This window comes from Apostichopus japonicus, chromosome 11, assembly GCF_037975245.1.
Source record: "Apostichopus japonicus isolate 1M-3 chromosome 11, ASM3797524v1, whole genome shotgun sequence".
NCBI lineage: Eukaryota > Metazoa > Echinodermata > Holothuroidea > Aspidochirotida > Stichopodidae > Apostichopus > Apostichopus japonicus.
This window is the reverse complement of record NC_092571.1, coordinates 643,074-657,507: the sequence shown is the minus strand read 5'-3', so window position 1 is coordinate 657,507 and position 14,434 is coordinate 643,074. Positions and strand designations below refer to the sequence as shown.

The 14,434-nt window shown below is 38.1% G+C and overlaps 1 protein-coding gene across 3 annotated transcripts in view; it reads left to right on the top strand.

Annotated features, from left to right (window-relative positions):
* Positions 1-14,434, top strand: part of LOC139976311 (carbohydrate sulfotransferase 11-like) — a 53,879-nt gene that overhangs the window by 5,671 nt on the left and 33,774 nt on the right. Inside the window, exons 1-2 of one of the 3 annotated variants that reach the window (XM_071984987.1) lie at positions 1,295-1,770; positions 4,828-4,937. Coding sequence is in view for 1 of the 3 variants with exons in the window: in XM_071984986.1 (XP_071841087.1) it covers positions 7,246-7,267 (22 nt within the window). In the remaining 2 variants the exon portion in view is untranslated. Of the gene's footprint in view, positions 1-1,294; positions 1,771-4,827; positions 4,938-7,230; positions 7,268-14,434 lie in introns of those variants that run through there. The other 2 variants (XM_071984989.1, XM_071984986.1) reach the window with 2 other exon arrangements.

Here is a 14,434-nt window from a genome sequence, read left to right as displayed (position 1 = left end):
TGCGATATCACATCTGTAGGCTAGCTACCATCAGTTACCCAGTTTTCATTTGTAAGGCTTAAAACGACCCGCAGTTGCTTACGAAGCAATAAATTAAAAGGTGTGTATCCCGTCTGCTTTACTGGGAACCTTTCAGTATGGAAACAGAAAAAGAGGTTTGAACTCATCTCATATCTTTAATTGATTCATATTCAAAGAGGCTTGGTCGAATAGACGTAGGAGCCAAATTTGATTGGGGTGGGGGGGGGGCGTTACGACTTGCCCGAAAAATATAACCAAAATTGTTCACGCGCCCCGCGCGCGTTCAACACGTTAATGTACATATAGGCATGCATCGGTTATTAAACCGCATGCAAATTACATACAATCATTTGCCGTGTTGTATACCATTTTGGGGAAGTCGCTACAATAATAATGATAATAATAAGTTTAAAGGCATTGGACTCTCCCCAAACCGAGTGCGGCCATCTGAAAAAAAGTTAACTTTCTGTTGATTGCAAGTGACGTTTTGTTCGTGTCGCTACAAAATGCAGACAGTAATGAAACGTGATACCTTAATTGTTATCTTTAGCTGAACCTGAGATGTCCATCGCTGTATCGTTTGTATACTGTGCTGTGGGTATTGACCGCAGCTGTATGTACTGACTGTGCACTAGTGTCTAATTACCGACGGTAACAAGCTGTGTGTGTATTTTCTGGGATCGATGGTAGGGTTTAAAACACCTGTTACCTCATTCGAAACTAGGTCAGATTACCGGCATTAGACGTTTCTTTTTGCGCGAGTCTTAACACCTTTTAACCATTGTAAAACACGTTGCAATTTTTTACTTTTTTATTTACTTTCGGTAGGTGCCTGAAAAAATTATCAGCATATTGCGCGAATTGCCCCACCCCCCCCCCCCCCGCTTCCTACGATTATGCTTGGTCAGCATGAAATATCGTCAGCAATTTATTTTTCAATTTTCCCATTGGTTTAAAGTTTGTTGCCAAACAGCGTTGTTCATTGTAATGTAAGTGATGTAAATGAATAAAGACAGGATTTTATCATTCAATATCAAGCTTCTACTAGTAAATGTTTCAAATACATATTTTCATTGCATAGTGAATTATTACACGATGGTGACTTGTAAAGTTGGATTTTTTTTCGGTATAAGAGAAACCATTTATGGTATTGACCACTAATTTTTAAGTCTGCCGAACACATTTGTGCACATACATGCGTTGTTGCCAAAGCAGCAAAATGAATTGCATGCGCGACATATGTACACCCCTTCGCACTAACCGATCGGAACTGAAGTTGTGTGTGCTGTTTGTGTGTGAATCAATTTCTATGGTTCAGACTTACAGTACAGACAATCTGTTGAAAACTCACAGTCAGTACTATTGGAAATTTAATCAACATCACCGCCGAAACATTCACTCGAACGAATCTCTTGTGGAATTTGAAATTTAGTTGCAGATTTCATAATCATGAAACCTTTTTGAAAAATTGTAAACAAAGATTTCATTTGGAGAGACTAACGTTACAATCATCATTGGATTCCCATTCCTCCGGTGGATACCCTTTTCATGCTGTAAATAATTGTAACAACATCTGTCAGAATAAAATAACACTGTTAGCAAACTGCTTATCCACTAGAGCGCCTGTGTCAGAGACAGAGACCCAGCACTAGTACTAGGGTGTCCGTACAACTACAAGGACTAGGGGATTACTGCAATTCTTACCGCACGTGTGGCATAAAAAGGAAACATTGCCAGAATAATCCTAAGGTACAATATTAATTGTCAACACAGCATCTAGGTCTAGGCAGGCTAGGCCTAGATGTATCATAATTACGCATAGGCCTATATGTTATTAATTGGCCTAAGACGAAGGGTCCTGCCATAAACATAATGACTCCCGACGTGCAAACGAACAGTCAAAGATAATGCATGGTGGGGGGGGGGGCGTCATAATGCACTTACAACTTGAGTTATAATGAACAAGGCCTTATTTCCACGCGTAGGCTAGGCAAATGGGGTTAAACGAGAATGGGACATCAATTGCTTTGGGAGGGAAGAAAGGGACGGTTGTGATCTGCATTGCATCCCTGATACATGCAAACACGCGTGTAAGAATCTACAAGGCCTATGCTCGTATAATCTACTGTACTTACAGCAGTGGTTCTTCACAGTGTGGCGAGCAGGAAGATATACAGCATCGCTTTAGATGATACTAGCTGGGTCTTGCACATTTCTCCCAAGCTCTTATGTTTTCTATCCATTGATTTTGGCAGATTTGCTTCAGAAAAGCAAACAAGCCAATCAGGTTCGCCAATTGGGCCCATGACTACCCCCAAAATGTTTATTCAAGCCCTGCCTCCCGCAGTGAACAATCGCTTGGCCTTATATTGGTTTGTACACTGCGAAAACGGTCGCTAATTGCTGTGGAAGAAACATGATCTCACATGATATGCAATTTTGAATCAATAATTTAAATAAAGATTTTGTAGTTTGCATAAGTTCACGTCCCTCTTTGGAGAAATGTCCAAGACGTTTGTATCAGACAGATCCTCGGGCATTACAGTGGGCAAGCATATTCGTGGTAGGCAGAAACGGACTCTGAGGCATAACAGTGGGCAAGCATATTCGTGGTAGGCAGAAACGGACTCTGAGGCATGTACAGTTTGCATGCGAGAAATTTTAACCCTATTACAAACGACTTGGCCAAGACTACTCACACCCCAACTCTTCATCCCACATTCACACACACTCAAAAGCTACAAGTATAATGTGTACATATAGACACAAGGAAAGAAAAGTCAGGGTTATGTATGTGAACATGCATTTAACACTATTTTGACTTCATATTGATTTCTATACGGTTTGAGCCATTTTGAAGCAATGGATAGATAGTGAAATGTAATACTAGTGCTGGTGTGGCAGGGAATAGTGTCCGGGCGTCTCACAGACACTTTTCCCTGAGAATTGTGTCTGTAGGACAACTTTCTCGGGGGGAATTGTGTCCGGAGGATTTTCTGCCCGGACGGACATTATCAACTAGGAAAAATGTCTGTGTGTGGTGATTTTCTGTCTGCGCTGACAGGATAAAAAGGATAGCACGGAACAAATAAGAAAAAAATGTCATGTTTAAGTACCTGGATGAGTGATTGATAGTTAATCAGAAAATTGCCATGGGATCTGTCATTGAGATGACAGGGTTACACCTCACTGATGTAGGAAGCATACATTGGAATGGAAAAAGATATACTTTGGTACAGTATCTCTTGTAAGCATTTTGAAATGTTACAAATTAATCTTTGAAGTGAACTTGCAGAATTTTGTATATTACTGACAGAAATTCACACTGTAGACTTACAGTATGGAAGCAACAGTATAGAAAGGAAAGACTTCTTGTTTACTAACCAAGTAGCATTTTTTACTCAAATAAAATGTTGTTAAATAAGCACATGGGTTCATTGGGGATGACTTTGGACAAAAGCCCAGGGCTTTGTTGGTGCTTTAGTTATGTTTAGAAATTTTATCGGATACTTACTGTAGTTATGACAATAATTCACCTACTGAACTCTGTAATGTCCATGCGTCATTCTTGCTTTACATCACAATTCAGTTTTCTTTGCATTTGGAAATTCATATCAGATAATTATAAAGTTATCTATACATGTTTTACTGTTGTTTTAATTATAGGCAGCTAAAACATTTTCCAAAGTATGTTCTTAGCGTAAAAAATTTGTATGGCTGCAGAGCGAGTCATTAAAATCTACTAAATGTACCGCCATCATGATCATCTTTAATATATGTTCAGTAAATTATATTATTGAGTACAAATGAATGAGCTAGATCTTTCATTCTCTGGGCAATCTCCACACATACTCCCTATTGTGACATTATTAAGCTATACGTTTAAGAGCTACTTTATATGTCGCGCACCAACATCATTACTGTTTGGTGCATAGCCTGTATGTTCAAGGATCGGCCTCTTGCGATCTGGCCTTCCGAGTGTTAACCTCTCAATACATTTCTGTAATTCTTTATAGAAGTATTTCTGTCTTTATTTGGACATTGAACAACATATTACCTGGTCGGTAACATTACACCTATACTCTTGCACTGGCCAACAAAGGGATGCAAACTTTAAGCATCAGTTGATATGCATATATGGTGAATGACTTTGCAGTTACAATAATGCAAATAAACATTGTTTTAGATGACAAAAAGCAAAGTGATTTAGTGATAACAGTGCTGCTTAAGAACATTAATTTTGACCTAAGCCTAGCATTTATAAGCTGAATGCATGAGGTACGTGGTCCATATGTATTCCATTAACATGTCAGGCCTATGAGCTAGGATAGGTATTTGAAGAAAAAAATGTTACACAACTGCCATAGCAGATTCCATTGTGCAGTTTTATTTGCTCTTTTTCAATAGTTTCTCTCAACACCCAGCTATCCTCCTGAATAGAAATTCATTCAACCGCTCTCAAATTTGTCAGACAGATTACACTAGGCTTATACAGCTTTCAAGGTCCATTCACAATATTAAAAGCTTACACGAATGAATTGGCCGTAAACTAGATCGGCATTTCCCTTTAGTATAAAATTCTTTTATCTTCTCCTTATCAATCTTTTAGATTTATTTAGATTATTTTTATATTTATTTATATTGCCATCTGATATCTACACTCTCAAAGGCTCTAATCAAGCCAGAAAGGGTAGTACTCTTGGTGCATTAATTATCAAAAGCTAATTGCAAGTTTGTAATGTTATTTACAATTTGCTAGAAAGGTTGCATTCACAATTGTTTTCTGTTTTTATTTTTTTTATACAGGACTTTTCAGAGACTATTGCACTAAATGAGCATGCAGCAGGTGAAGATGATAGTGTACTGTACCTGGGCAGCAGAAGGTTGCTTCAAGTAAAAGTGAAGCTCAAATTCAGGTTGGCATAGCACACACTTTCCACTTTACTAATATTTACATAGCTTTGATGATCATAGACCACAAGAAATCATAACGTATGTAGGTTATGCTGCATAAAATAGAATGTAGTACAGGTGTATGTCACAATGTGAAACTATGCCCAATGTTATCAGAACAAAATGTGCTTATATTTTTCTATTTATAATTGATTTTCTGCAGAATTCTTATAACAAAGGAACATTGTCAGAGATAAAGTGGTGCAGTTGGTCTGTACCTTAGTTTCAGACACACCTACAAATCTTCAGCCAGTGATATTCAGATTGCAGCCAATATATTACAAGTTTATGAAGTTCCATGACAGTAGCAAACTATGTGATGTCACCATGTATGACAATTGGGCTGAAATACTCCACCTCCCTCCCTCACCCCCTCTTCATAATCCTGAAGTCATTTATCTACATAAGATATTAATTAAACATATTGCAATTTGATGAAGACTCAAACTCGGAGTAGTTACCAGCTAAAAACCAAACATTCCCAAAATATGTCAGATTTCAAGGATTTATGTAAATAAAGATTAGAAAGAAAAGAATAGAGCTATTAGATCTGAAGAAATAATGTCAGTCTTTGTGAAATCAGAGAAAACCGTCTTTTGTCTCAACATATACCTTCAGTCTCTTTTGTTTCGGAGGTGACGCTAAACGTTTACACAACCCAGAAGGCTTGATTCATGAATTCTAAAACACATAGAACGAATTCCCTGGAAAGTATGAAAAACATTAGAAGGATATGTTGATAATAGTTTAATGACATTCATGATACTAGAACTATGACTGCTTTTGCTGCCATTCATGATAACTTGGAGACAATACTGTATCCGTTCAAAATCATTTGGTTAAATTCACACTGTTTTGGCTAATTGCATATGAAATATTATACCACAAAGAAATGATTAACATTGCATAACCATTAGCCATTCTGACTGCTAGTTACAGTATCATTAATGTTGGTTAAACTTTTGGCAATGAAGCTTACTGTCACATTCCTGTAACCTTTTACAATTTTGAAGAGGACATTCAGTCTAAGCTGGAAAAAAAAAAACATCATTAACATGACCTAACCATGTGCAGTCTATCAAAGTTTCAATGAAAAGTTAGGTTAACACTTGTCAAAAACTGCAAAAATGATGGGCTAAAAACATTAAACAGCAGCTTGGCTAGCTATGGCCTTGTTCACATTTGAGAATGCACCCGTACTTCAAGTCCGCAAGGGCAATTAATTCCCCTAGTGTGAACACTCCTTTACTCATACTTAAAGTCATGCAGTCGTAAGAATTTACAGGTATCCTCCTTTCTGGGGTTTCATTCAATCGCTCTTGCATTCTCAATGAATGTAATGTGAATGGTCGCGGACATACAGTTATGGTGACCCGAGATTTCCGGTTTAGTTATGAAATATCCGATATATATAGTTGCAATTGGGTGGGTAGTATGTTGTCAGAGCGTTGCCCTTCCTAACAGAAACACTACCAGATGATGCTATCCGTGAACCCATTTCATTTTCTTTGAACCGATTTGACCAACACTGCAGAAAAGACGCGGTAACGGTTGTGAGATGAAAACAAACTGAATGACAGTCCACTGAAATCTACTGTAATAACCTTAAATTCATTGTACGCCGTACTGACAGATTTTTGAAGAGGCCAAACTCTGTAATTTTATGGTTATTTAAAAATGGATGATTTTGGGTTCGGTTGCTACAAAGTTATTAAAAGGCTAAAACCACTATGTCTGGCCTGGCCATATATATATAATGAAGTTGCACTAGCCTACTGTATACAGATACAATAGACCTTACTAGGTATTTAGACCTAACATTAAATGCCTTTGATGTTAGATTAGCCTCAAATGCAACATCAAGCAGTAACCACTGACTGGCAAGATCGATCGCTCTTTCACTTGAAGGGTTTGGAAAAATTCAAATCTGGGTTAACATGTTATGGTAATGCCAGTACGGAGTGGTATGAATACAGTGTACTGTTTAGTGCGATGATTGACCTGCAGTGGTGTGTGTTGACTACACACTTGTCAACACATAAGACAATGGCAAAGAACAGTGGGAATGTCAACAGCTGATATGACCTTTTCACGCCTGGGCAGTATATTAATCTCGCAAGCAGACGAAACTTACTTGTTCTGAAATGTGAATGCGTCTTGTTCTTAACTAGTTGATCCTCCTTGCGGACTTAATATCAATAATCGCACAGGTTGCATTCTTAAATGTGAACAAGGCCTAAGAGACCATCTGGAGCAACAATATAGAGTTAAATGGGTTTTTCGCTCTATAAAGGTTAGTTGTTTTTAATTGGTTGTTAAAGGCATTGCAGACTCACCCAAACCGCATGCGGCAATCTGAAAAAGTTAACTTTCTGTTGCTTGCAAGTGACATTTTGTTCGTGTCAAGGAAGATGTTTATTGGATAAGTAGAGATCACATATTCCAACTAACCTGTTTCGGAGGTGACAAGGTGTTTCGGAGGTGACGCATGTTAACGGAAAGTTAAGAATCTCCCAGAAATTACAATGACTGGTCATGTTGTCACAACTTTTACTCAAATATTACATTAGGGGGTGAGGTATATTTTAATAAGTTCAATATGGCTAATGGCTATACTATTGTTTACATAAAACTTGGGCTGAAGAATGCTTTGTTTCGGAGGTGACGGAAAAGTTAACGAAAAAGTTAACATTAAATTTGAAATTTAAACAATTTTTTAAGAATTCCAAATGAAAAATATTTTAGGGTCCAGATATTAGACACATTAGTTATTGTAATAATGCAACCTTAATTAACAAAATTTACACTGCTTAACTAGAACTTAGTTGCAGTTAAACTTAGGTACTAATTGTTAGTGGAAAATGTCACCTCCGAAATGACAAAATCTAGCCACCGGTCCTTGGAGAAGAAAAGGAAGAAAAACTGGGGAACACAATTACATTTTAGCTTGAACACTTGTTCATAATATCAACCAAATAAGAACTGGAAAATACCTTCCACCAAAAAGTACAGGCTCTGACAAAAGCAGTGTAGTTGAGAGTGTACGACTGAGCTAGCATATTTTAAGCATATTTATGGCCACCAAATCCACCTGAAGAAACCGAGAAAGTTTGTTAAGCTACCTAAGGTAGACTTCACTTAGGATGGTCAAATGGCTAAAAATCTAAGAATTCTGGTATTTGGTCACTGAGTTACAAAGCAATAAGTGCCAATATTGAAAGTTACACCACTGATTGTGAAAATGACCATATCTCATCATATACTGATAAACGTCAACCCCATTGTTTGTTGGACAGCAGGCTGTGTAAATTTTGAGTTGTAATGGAGCTGTATAAATTACCATTTAAACCCTACATCCGTGTTTGGCATCGGAAGTGAAGCAATATGACGACCCAAACCCTGTTAACATTTAACTGTTTACTGATGCTTAGTATAAATGTAGAAAATAAGTGCTGTACAAACAGGGTGCAACAGTGTGTAAGTTACTTGGATGCATTTAGCAATATTTGAATTAACGCACATACATCTTGGCTGTAAATATGCGCGAGAGATAAATATGTTAGAGAGGATGATTTTGCTTTGGATGAAAACAGAACTAACAGGAACTACAGACGTTATATACACAAATTTTATCTACTGGAAGTTTGGTCACCTTGTTAGAGGAAATTGAATGGTATTGCCATCCTGTTGCATCTCAAAGATAAGAGAAAGATTTCCATCTGTGGATGGACCGTATGTAGGATTCAATCCTGGCATAAACCTTGTTGAATAGGAGAGAAATCAATTAGAAACTAGAACTGCATTTGCCTGCAAATAGGCAGCATTGTAACTGTGGAGTGCTTGCAGTATTAGGAAGAGCTTTTCAGTTGTTCATGGTATTATTGTTGGGGCAGACTGAACACCAGGAAGTATAGACATATAGGTATACCTACAAAGTGTGGGCACTTGTGAGTGCTTTGACAGGCTCAGAATAAGTGGGTTACACAGCTATCCTCTGAAACTGCAAATGTACAGTAAAGAGACTTTTTGAAACTTTAAGTTTCAAAAGCCAGTCATGGAGCTATTGTCACTTGGCCAGTACTGCCAATGTGCGACATGCGTGCGCGCACGCATGTCGCACACTACAATAAAAGCAAAAATTGGCACATTGATAGTACTAATTACTTTCCTTAAGTTCATAGACAATGGTTACCTTAGTGGGGTGATAGGGATGGGTTGAGGAGTTATTGCTACTCCAAGCAGTGAAACCTTGAAGGTAAAATAACTATTTCATGGTTTGTGAAATGGTATTCAAACTTTGGCACAGTGATGATAATTACTTTTCTTAAGTTTATAGACAGTGTTAATCTAAGTAGGGTGGAGGGGGAGGGGTGTTATTGTTATTCCAAGGAGTGAAAGAATTGTGCAAAAATATGCTGAAGGTAAAATATATTTCCTTTGTTTTGAAAGCCTATATAAAATCATACGGTTAGGAGGAAAAGTTTGGATGTACAGTACTGTAGGTGGCAAATGTAGATCCAAATAATACGGATTTGAGCACTCCAAATAAAGGCATAAAACGTTAAAATTTAGCTGATGACAGTGTATTTGCTTCTCTTTCCCTCAATTGTTACGTGACCGTTCTCATACTTAATGTGGAGAACAGATCACATGGCATAAAAAGGAGAACACAAGGATGAAAATAAGTTTAGAGCATTTAATAAGCTATTTACATGGCAGAACAAAGTATAAATATGAACATAATACATAAGCAGGCGCGTATCCAGGATTTTCTAACCCGGGGGGCGCGAATTACTATCTAAGCGGAGCGCCACCATCGGTTGGCGCGGAGCGTACAAGAAAATTTCTGGTTTTGATACCCCCCAGATCACCGGAAATGGCACTTCTCGGGCTTGAAAATGAGCAACCAGATGTACACTTTTGCCTGAGAACCAAGTATTTCCCAAAAGTTTTTTTTCCATCCATAACCTTTTTGAAGATTGTCACACATGTTCGACCTGATTGCATGTCCTATGGATCATTGCTTTTGTAGGTGATTCTACGTCACGGCCCACAATATCCGAAAGCCCCACTTTTCAAGGTTTTAAGCCCATTATTTGTTGAGAATTTGAAAATTCACATTTTTCGTGAATAAAAATCACTTCAAAACATACCCATAATGTTGCACAAAATTCAATCTATGGACAACTAATATAGAAAAACCTCCTTCAACCCCTAATAGACAGGTCAAAATTGGACGAGTAGAGGAAAGTATGATGAAGAATGTTTCAGGAAATTTTCGAAAATTCCGACACAGTTAATTTATTGGTGTAGAAATATTAAAACCTCTTATAATGGCTATTATAAAACTTGGTTGAAGGAAATGAAAAATAGCAGATATTTCCGATATCAGGTATATCGACACCGAACACTACACACATAGGCGTAGGTCCCGTAGCAGGCGGTGGCTGCAGCCCCCCCCCCCCCCAACCAAATTTGTTGCCATTTTTTCGGGCACCTACTGAAAGAAAAATAAATAGCAATGAATAGCTTAAAAATGATCTCCTTGGTAATTAAAATAAAGTTCTAAGCTTGGCCGACATTACTACTGTAAAAGAGAGTTTTGACATAAATGGATCTGTATGCTTTTTCTCCATCTACATAAGACATTTGGTTATTTACATTAGCATCCGGCGGTATACTGTGCAACTTTCACGGACCGTGCGGTACACGATGCCATGCAATGTAATGACCGATGCTTGCTTATGTGATATTGGCATCGATACGTTGAACGCGCGCATCGCGCGTGAAAAATTTCGGCTTTTTTTCGGGCAAGTCGTTACAACCCCAAATCCAATTGGGCTCCTATGCCTTTGACTACACACAGACAGTTTTTCAGGCTGTTCATCGTGGAACATGCATTTCAATGCTCACTGATATGATGTATCTGCTATTTGCTTTACAAATTCGAACAGGCGTGTAGCGAGTATTTGCCAAGGGCGAAGCCTGTAGGCAAACTATCTAAGCGAACGCCACCATGAGTTGGCGCGAAGCGTACAAGAAAATTTTTGGCCGAAAATGCCTCCCAGATCGCTGGAAATAACACTTCCCAGGCCTTGTAAGTTGCATCTAAGCATTGTCTATTTTGAAATTACTAGCGATGTCAAAAAGAAAATTTGCTCGGGGGGGGGGGCGGTCGCCCCCTTCCGGAAATGCGTCATGTTCCCCGACGACTCGGTCGAGTTCAAGACCAGCGACAGTTGGTTCCATATAGCACAATTGTACAATTGTTTAAGGCGTCCATACACACACACGTGTTATGATAGACCATATATAGTATTTATATAGATACATTAGTGAGAGAGAGAGGAAAATTGGAAACGTCAAAAATGGAGTTGTCGGTATAAGGGGTAGCGTGAGGCGCACGTCCCCTCCGTAATCCTTGATCTGTCACTGGCTACCCTGTGTATATAATAGGGATCAGCGCATTAAATATGACTGTTCCTCTTTCTCTTCCCGAGGTCTTGGCGTTTATCTTCTACTCCCTCCTTTTCTGCTTTTTCTCTCTTTTTTCTCTTTTTTCCCTTCCTTCCTTTCTCTCCTCCTTTTCTCTTTTTCCCTCCTTTTCCCTTTTTTCTTCTCTTTTTTTTCTCTCCTCTTTTCCTTACCCGGGGGGCGCGCGCCCCCAATGCCCCCCCCTGGATACGCGCCTGATAAGTATAGTTTCTTAAATCAATTAACGTCTTTCTGGACCTGGGAGAGCCGAGGGGAGAGATTCTGCTTAGTTTCTGGAGTTACCTTTGTGCTAGGCTGATAGTGTCCAGGTTTGCTTTAGAAGTAGTTCGGCTGGATGTAGAGAAAGTTCAGGTAGAGCGACAAGAATCCATTAGAGAGTAAAAGGTCGGGGTTCCGACAAAAGTATAGAGTTAAATACTGTATATACTGTGTTTAAAATGGGCACAGTAATCAAAGCCAAGGAACCATCAGAGGTGTGGCGACAACCTCTTAACGGAACGAACGGCGAAAACGGAGAGGGCGTTCAATCAGGCGTCTGCGGCTTTTATACCCGGAGTGTAATGGAATGTTCTAGTAGGCTATGAATATTCACGAAGTCTGCGAAACACTTTGTTGGCGAGTTCCAGTTATGTAGAATGCGTGAGCGCATCTGGGGTCGTAACAATTGGAAGACTCAGAGACTTGAATGGTACTGTAACTTATGTTACGTAATAGGGTAGATGAATAAGTGGGTTACATAACACAATAATGAAGTATTAGCACAGCCATTGTGAAGTTTCCATTTTCTTGGACAGTAACATAAAAATAGTAATAATAATAATACACTGGATTTATTTAGCGCTAAATTGGAAACAAGAAGTGCTAAGCTTGCTCTAGGCGCTTTTAATACAAACAAGTCAATAGCAATAAAATGAATGTAAATGAAGGTAATGAAGTAAAGAAATGAGTCTTTAGATGACTCATATTTGAGCCGAGTAAATTTAGCACACATCAAGACTAAACATCATGTAACATCTCTCTGAGCCATTAAGAGTACTAATCAAGTGAAATAAAAAGTGCATCTTGTTTCTTAAATTAACCCTCATAAATTAGGAATATCCCATATCTGATGAACTTGCAAATCCAGACTGGTACTGTGCAGTAAAACACTCACTCTAGGCTTTGGAGCACTGCCAATATTTTGTTTGATGCTTTTTGGGTGATCTTCAGGTAGGTCTTCTCTGGCCGATAAATGGTCCCACTGATTCTCTTCTCTGAGCGGAAAAACAGTATTCATCAACTCAGGAATATAGCCAAAATCAAAATAAGGCACTTTGACTCTTAAAGGAGGTGCCCATTGATTGATGTTTTACCTTATTTTGCCAGATACATTGGTTTGCCTCAACAGTTGAATCATATTTACAGTTCTAGTGCATGATGGTTACAGTACTAGTGCATCATATTTACAGTACTAGTGCATCTTATTTACAGTGCTAGTGCATCATGTTTACAGTACTAGTGCATCATATTAACAGTACTAGTGCATCATGTTTATGTACTAGTGCATCATATTTACAGTGCTAGTGCATCATATTTACAGTACTAGTGCATCATATTTGCAGTACTAGTGCATCATATTTACAGTACCAGTGCATCATATTGACAGTACTAGTGCATCATATTGACAGTACAAGTGCATCATGTTTACAGTACTATTGCATCGTGTAACAGTACTATTGCATCATGTTTACAATTCTAGTGCATGATATTTACAGTACTGGTGCATAATACTTACAGTACTAGTGCATGATATTTACAGTACTAGTGCATGATATTTACAGTACTAGTGCATCGTGTTTACAGAACTGTTGCATCGTGTTTACAGTACTAGTGCATGATATTTACAGTACTTGTGCATCATATTGACAGTACTAGTGCATCGTGTTTACAGTACTGTTGCATCGTGTTTACAGTACTAGTGCATGATATTTACAGTACTTATGCATCATGTTTACAGTACTAGTGTATCATATTTACAGTACTAGTGCATCATTTTTACAGTACTAGTGCATCATTTTTACAGTACTAGTGCATCACATTTACAGTACTAGTGCATGATCATGTTTACAGTACTATTGCATCATATTTATTGTACAAGTGGATCATGTTTACAGTACTAGTGCATCGTGTTAACAGTACTAGTGCATGATATTTACAGTACTAGTGCATAATATTTACAGTACTAGTGCATGATATTTACAGTACTAGTGCATCATATTTACAGTGCTAGTGCATATTATTTACAGTACTAGTGCATCATGTTTACATTACTAGTGCATCAAATTTACAGTACTCGTGCTTCATGTTTACAGAACTAGTGCATGATATTTACAGTACAAGTGCCACATGTTTGCACTACTAGTGCATCATGTTTACAGTACTAGTGCATCGTGTTTACAGTACAAGTGCATAGTGTTTACAGTAGTAGTGCATGATATTTACAGTACTTGTGCATCATATTTACAGTACTAGTGCATGATATTTACAGTACTAGTGCATCATTATTACAGTACTAGTGCATGATATTTACAGTATTAGTGCATCACTTTTACAGTACTAGTGCATCATGTTTACAGTACTACTAGTGCATCATGTTTTCAGTACTATTGCATGATATTTACAGTACTAGTGCATGATATTTACTGTACTAGTGCATCACATTTACAGTACAAGTGCATCATGTTTACAGTACTAGCGCATCGTATTTACAGTACTACTAGTGCATCATGTTTACAGTACACTAGTGCATCATGTTTACAGTATAAGTGCTTCATGTTACAGTACTAGTGCATGATATTTACAGTATTTACTAATGCATGATATTTATAGTACAAGTGCATCATATTTACAGTACAAGTGCATCATGTTTACAGTACTAGTGCATCATGTTTGCAGTACTAGTGCATCATGTTTACAGTACTAGTGC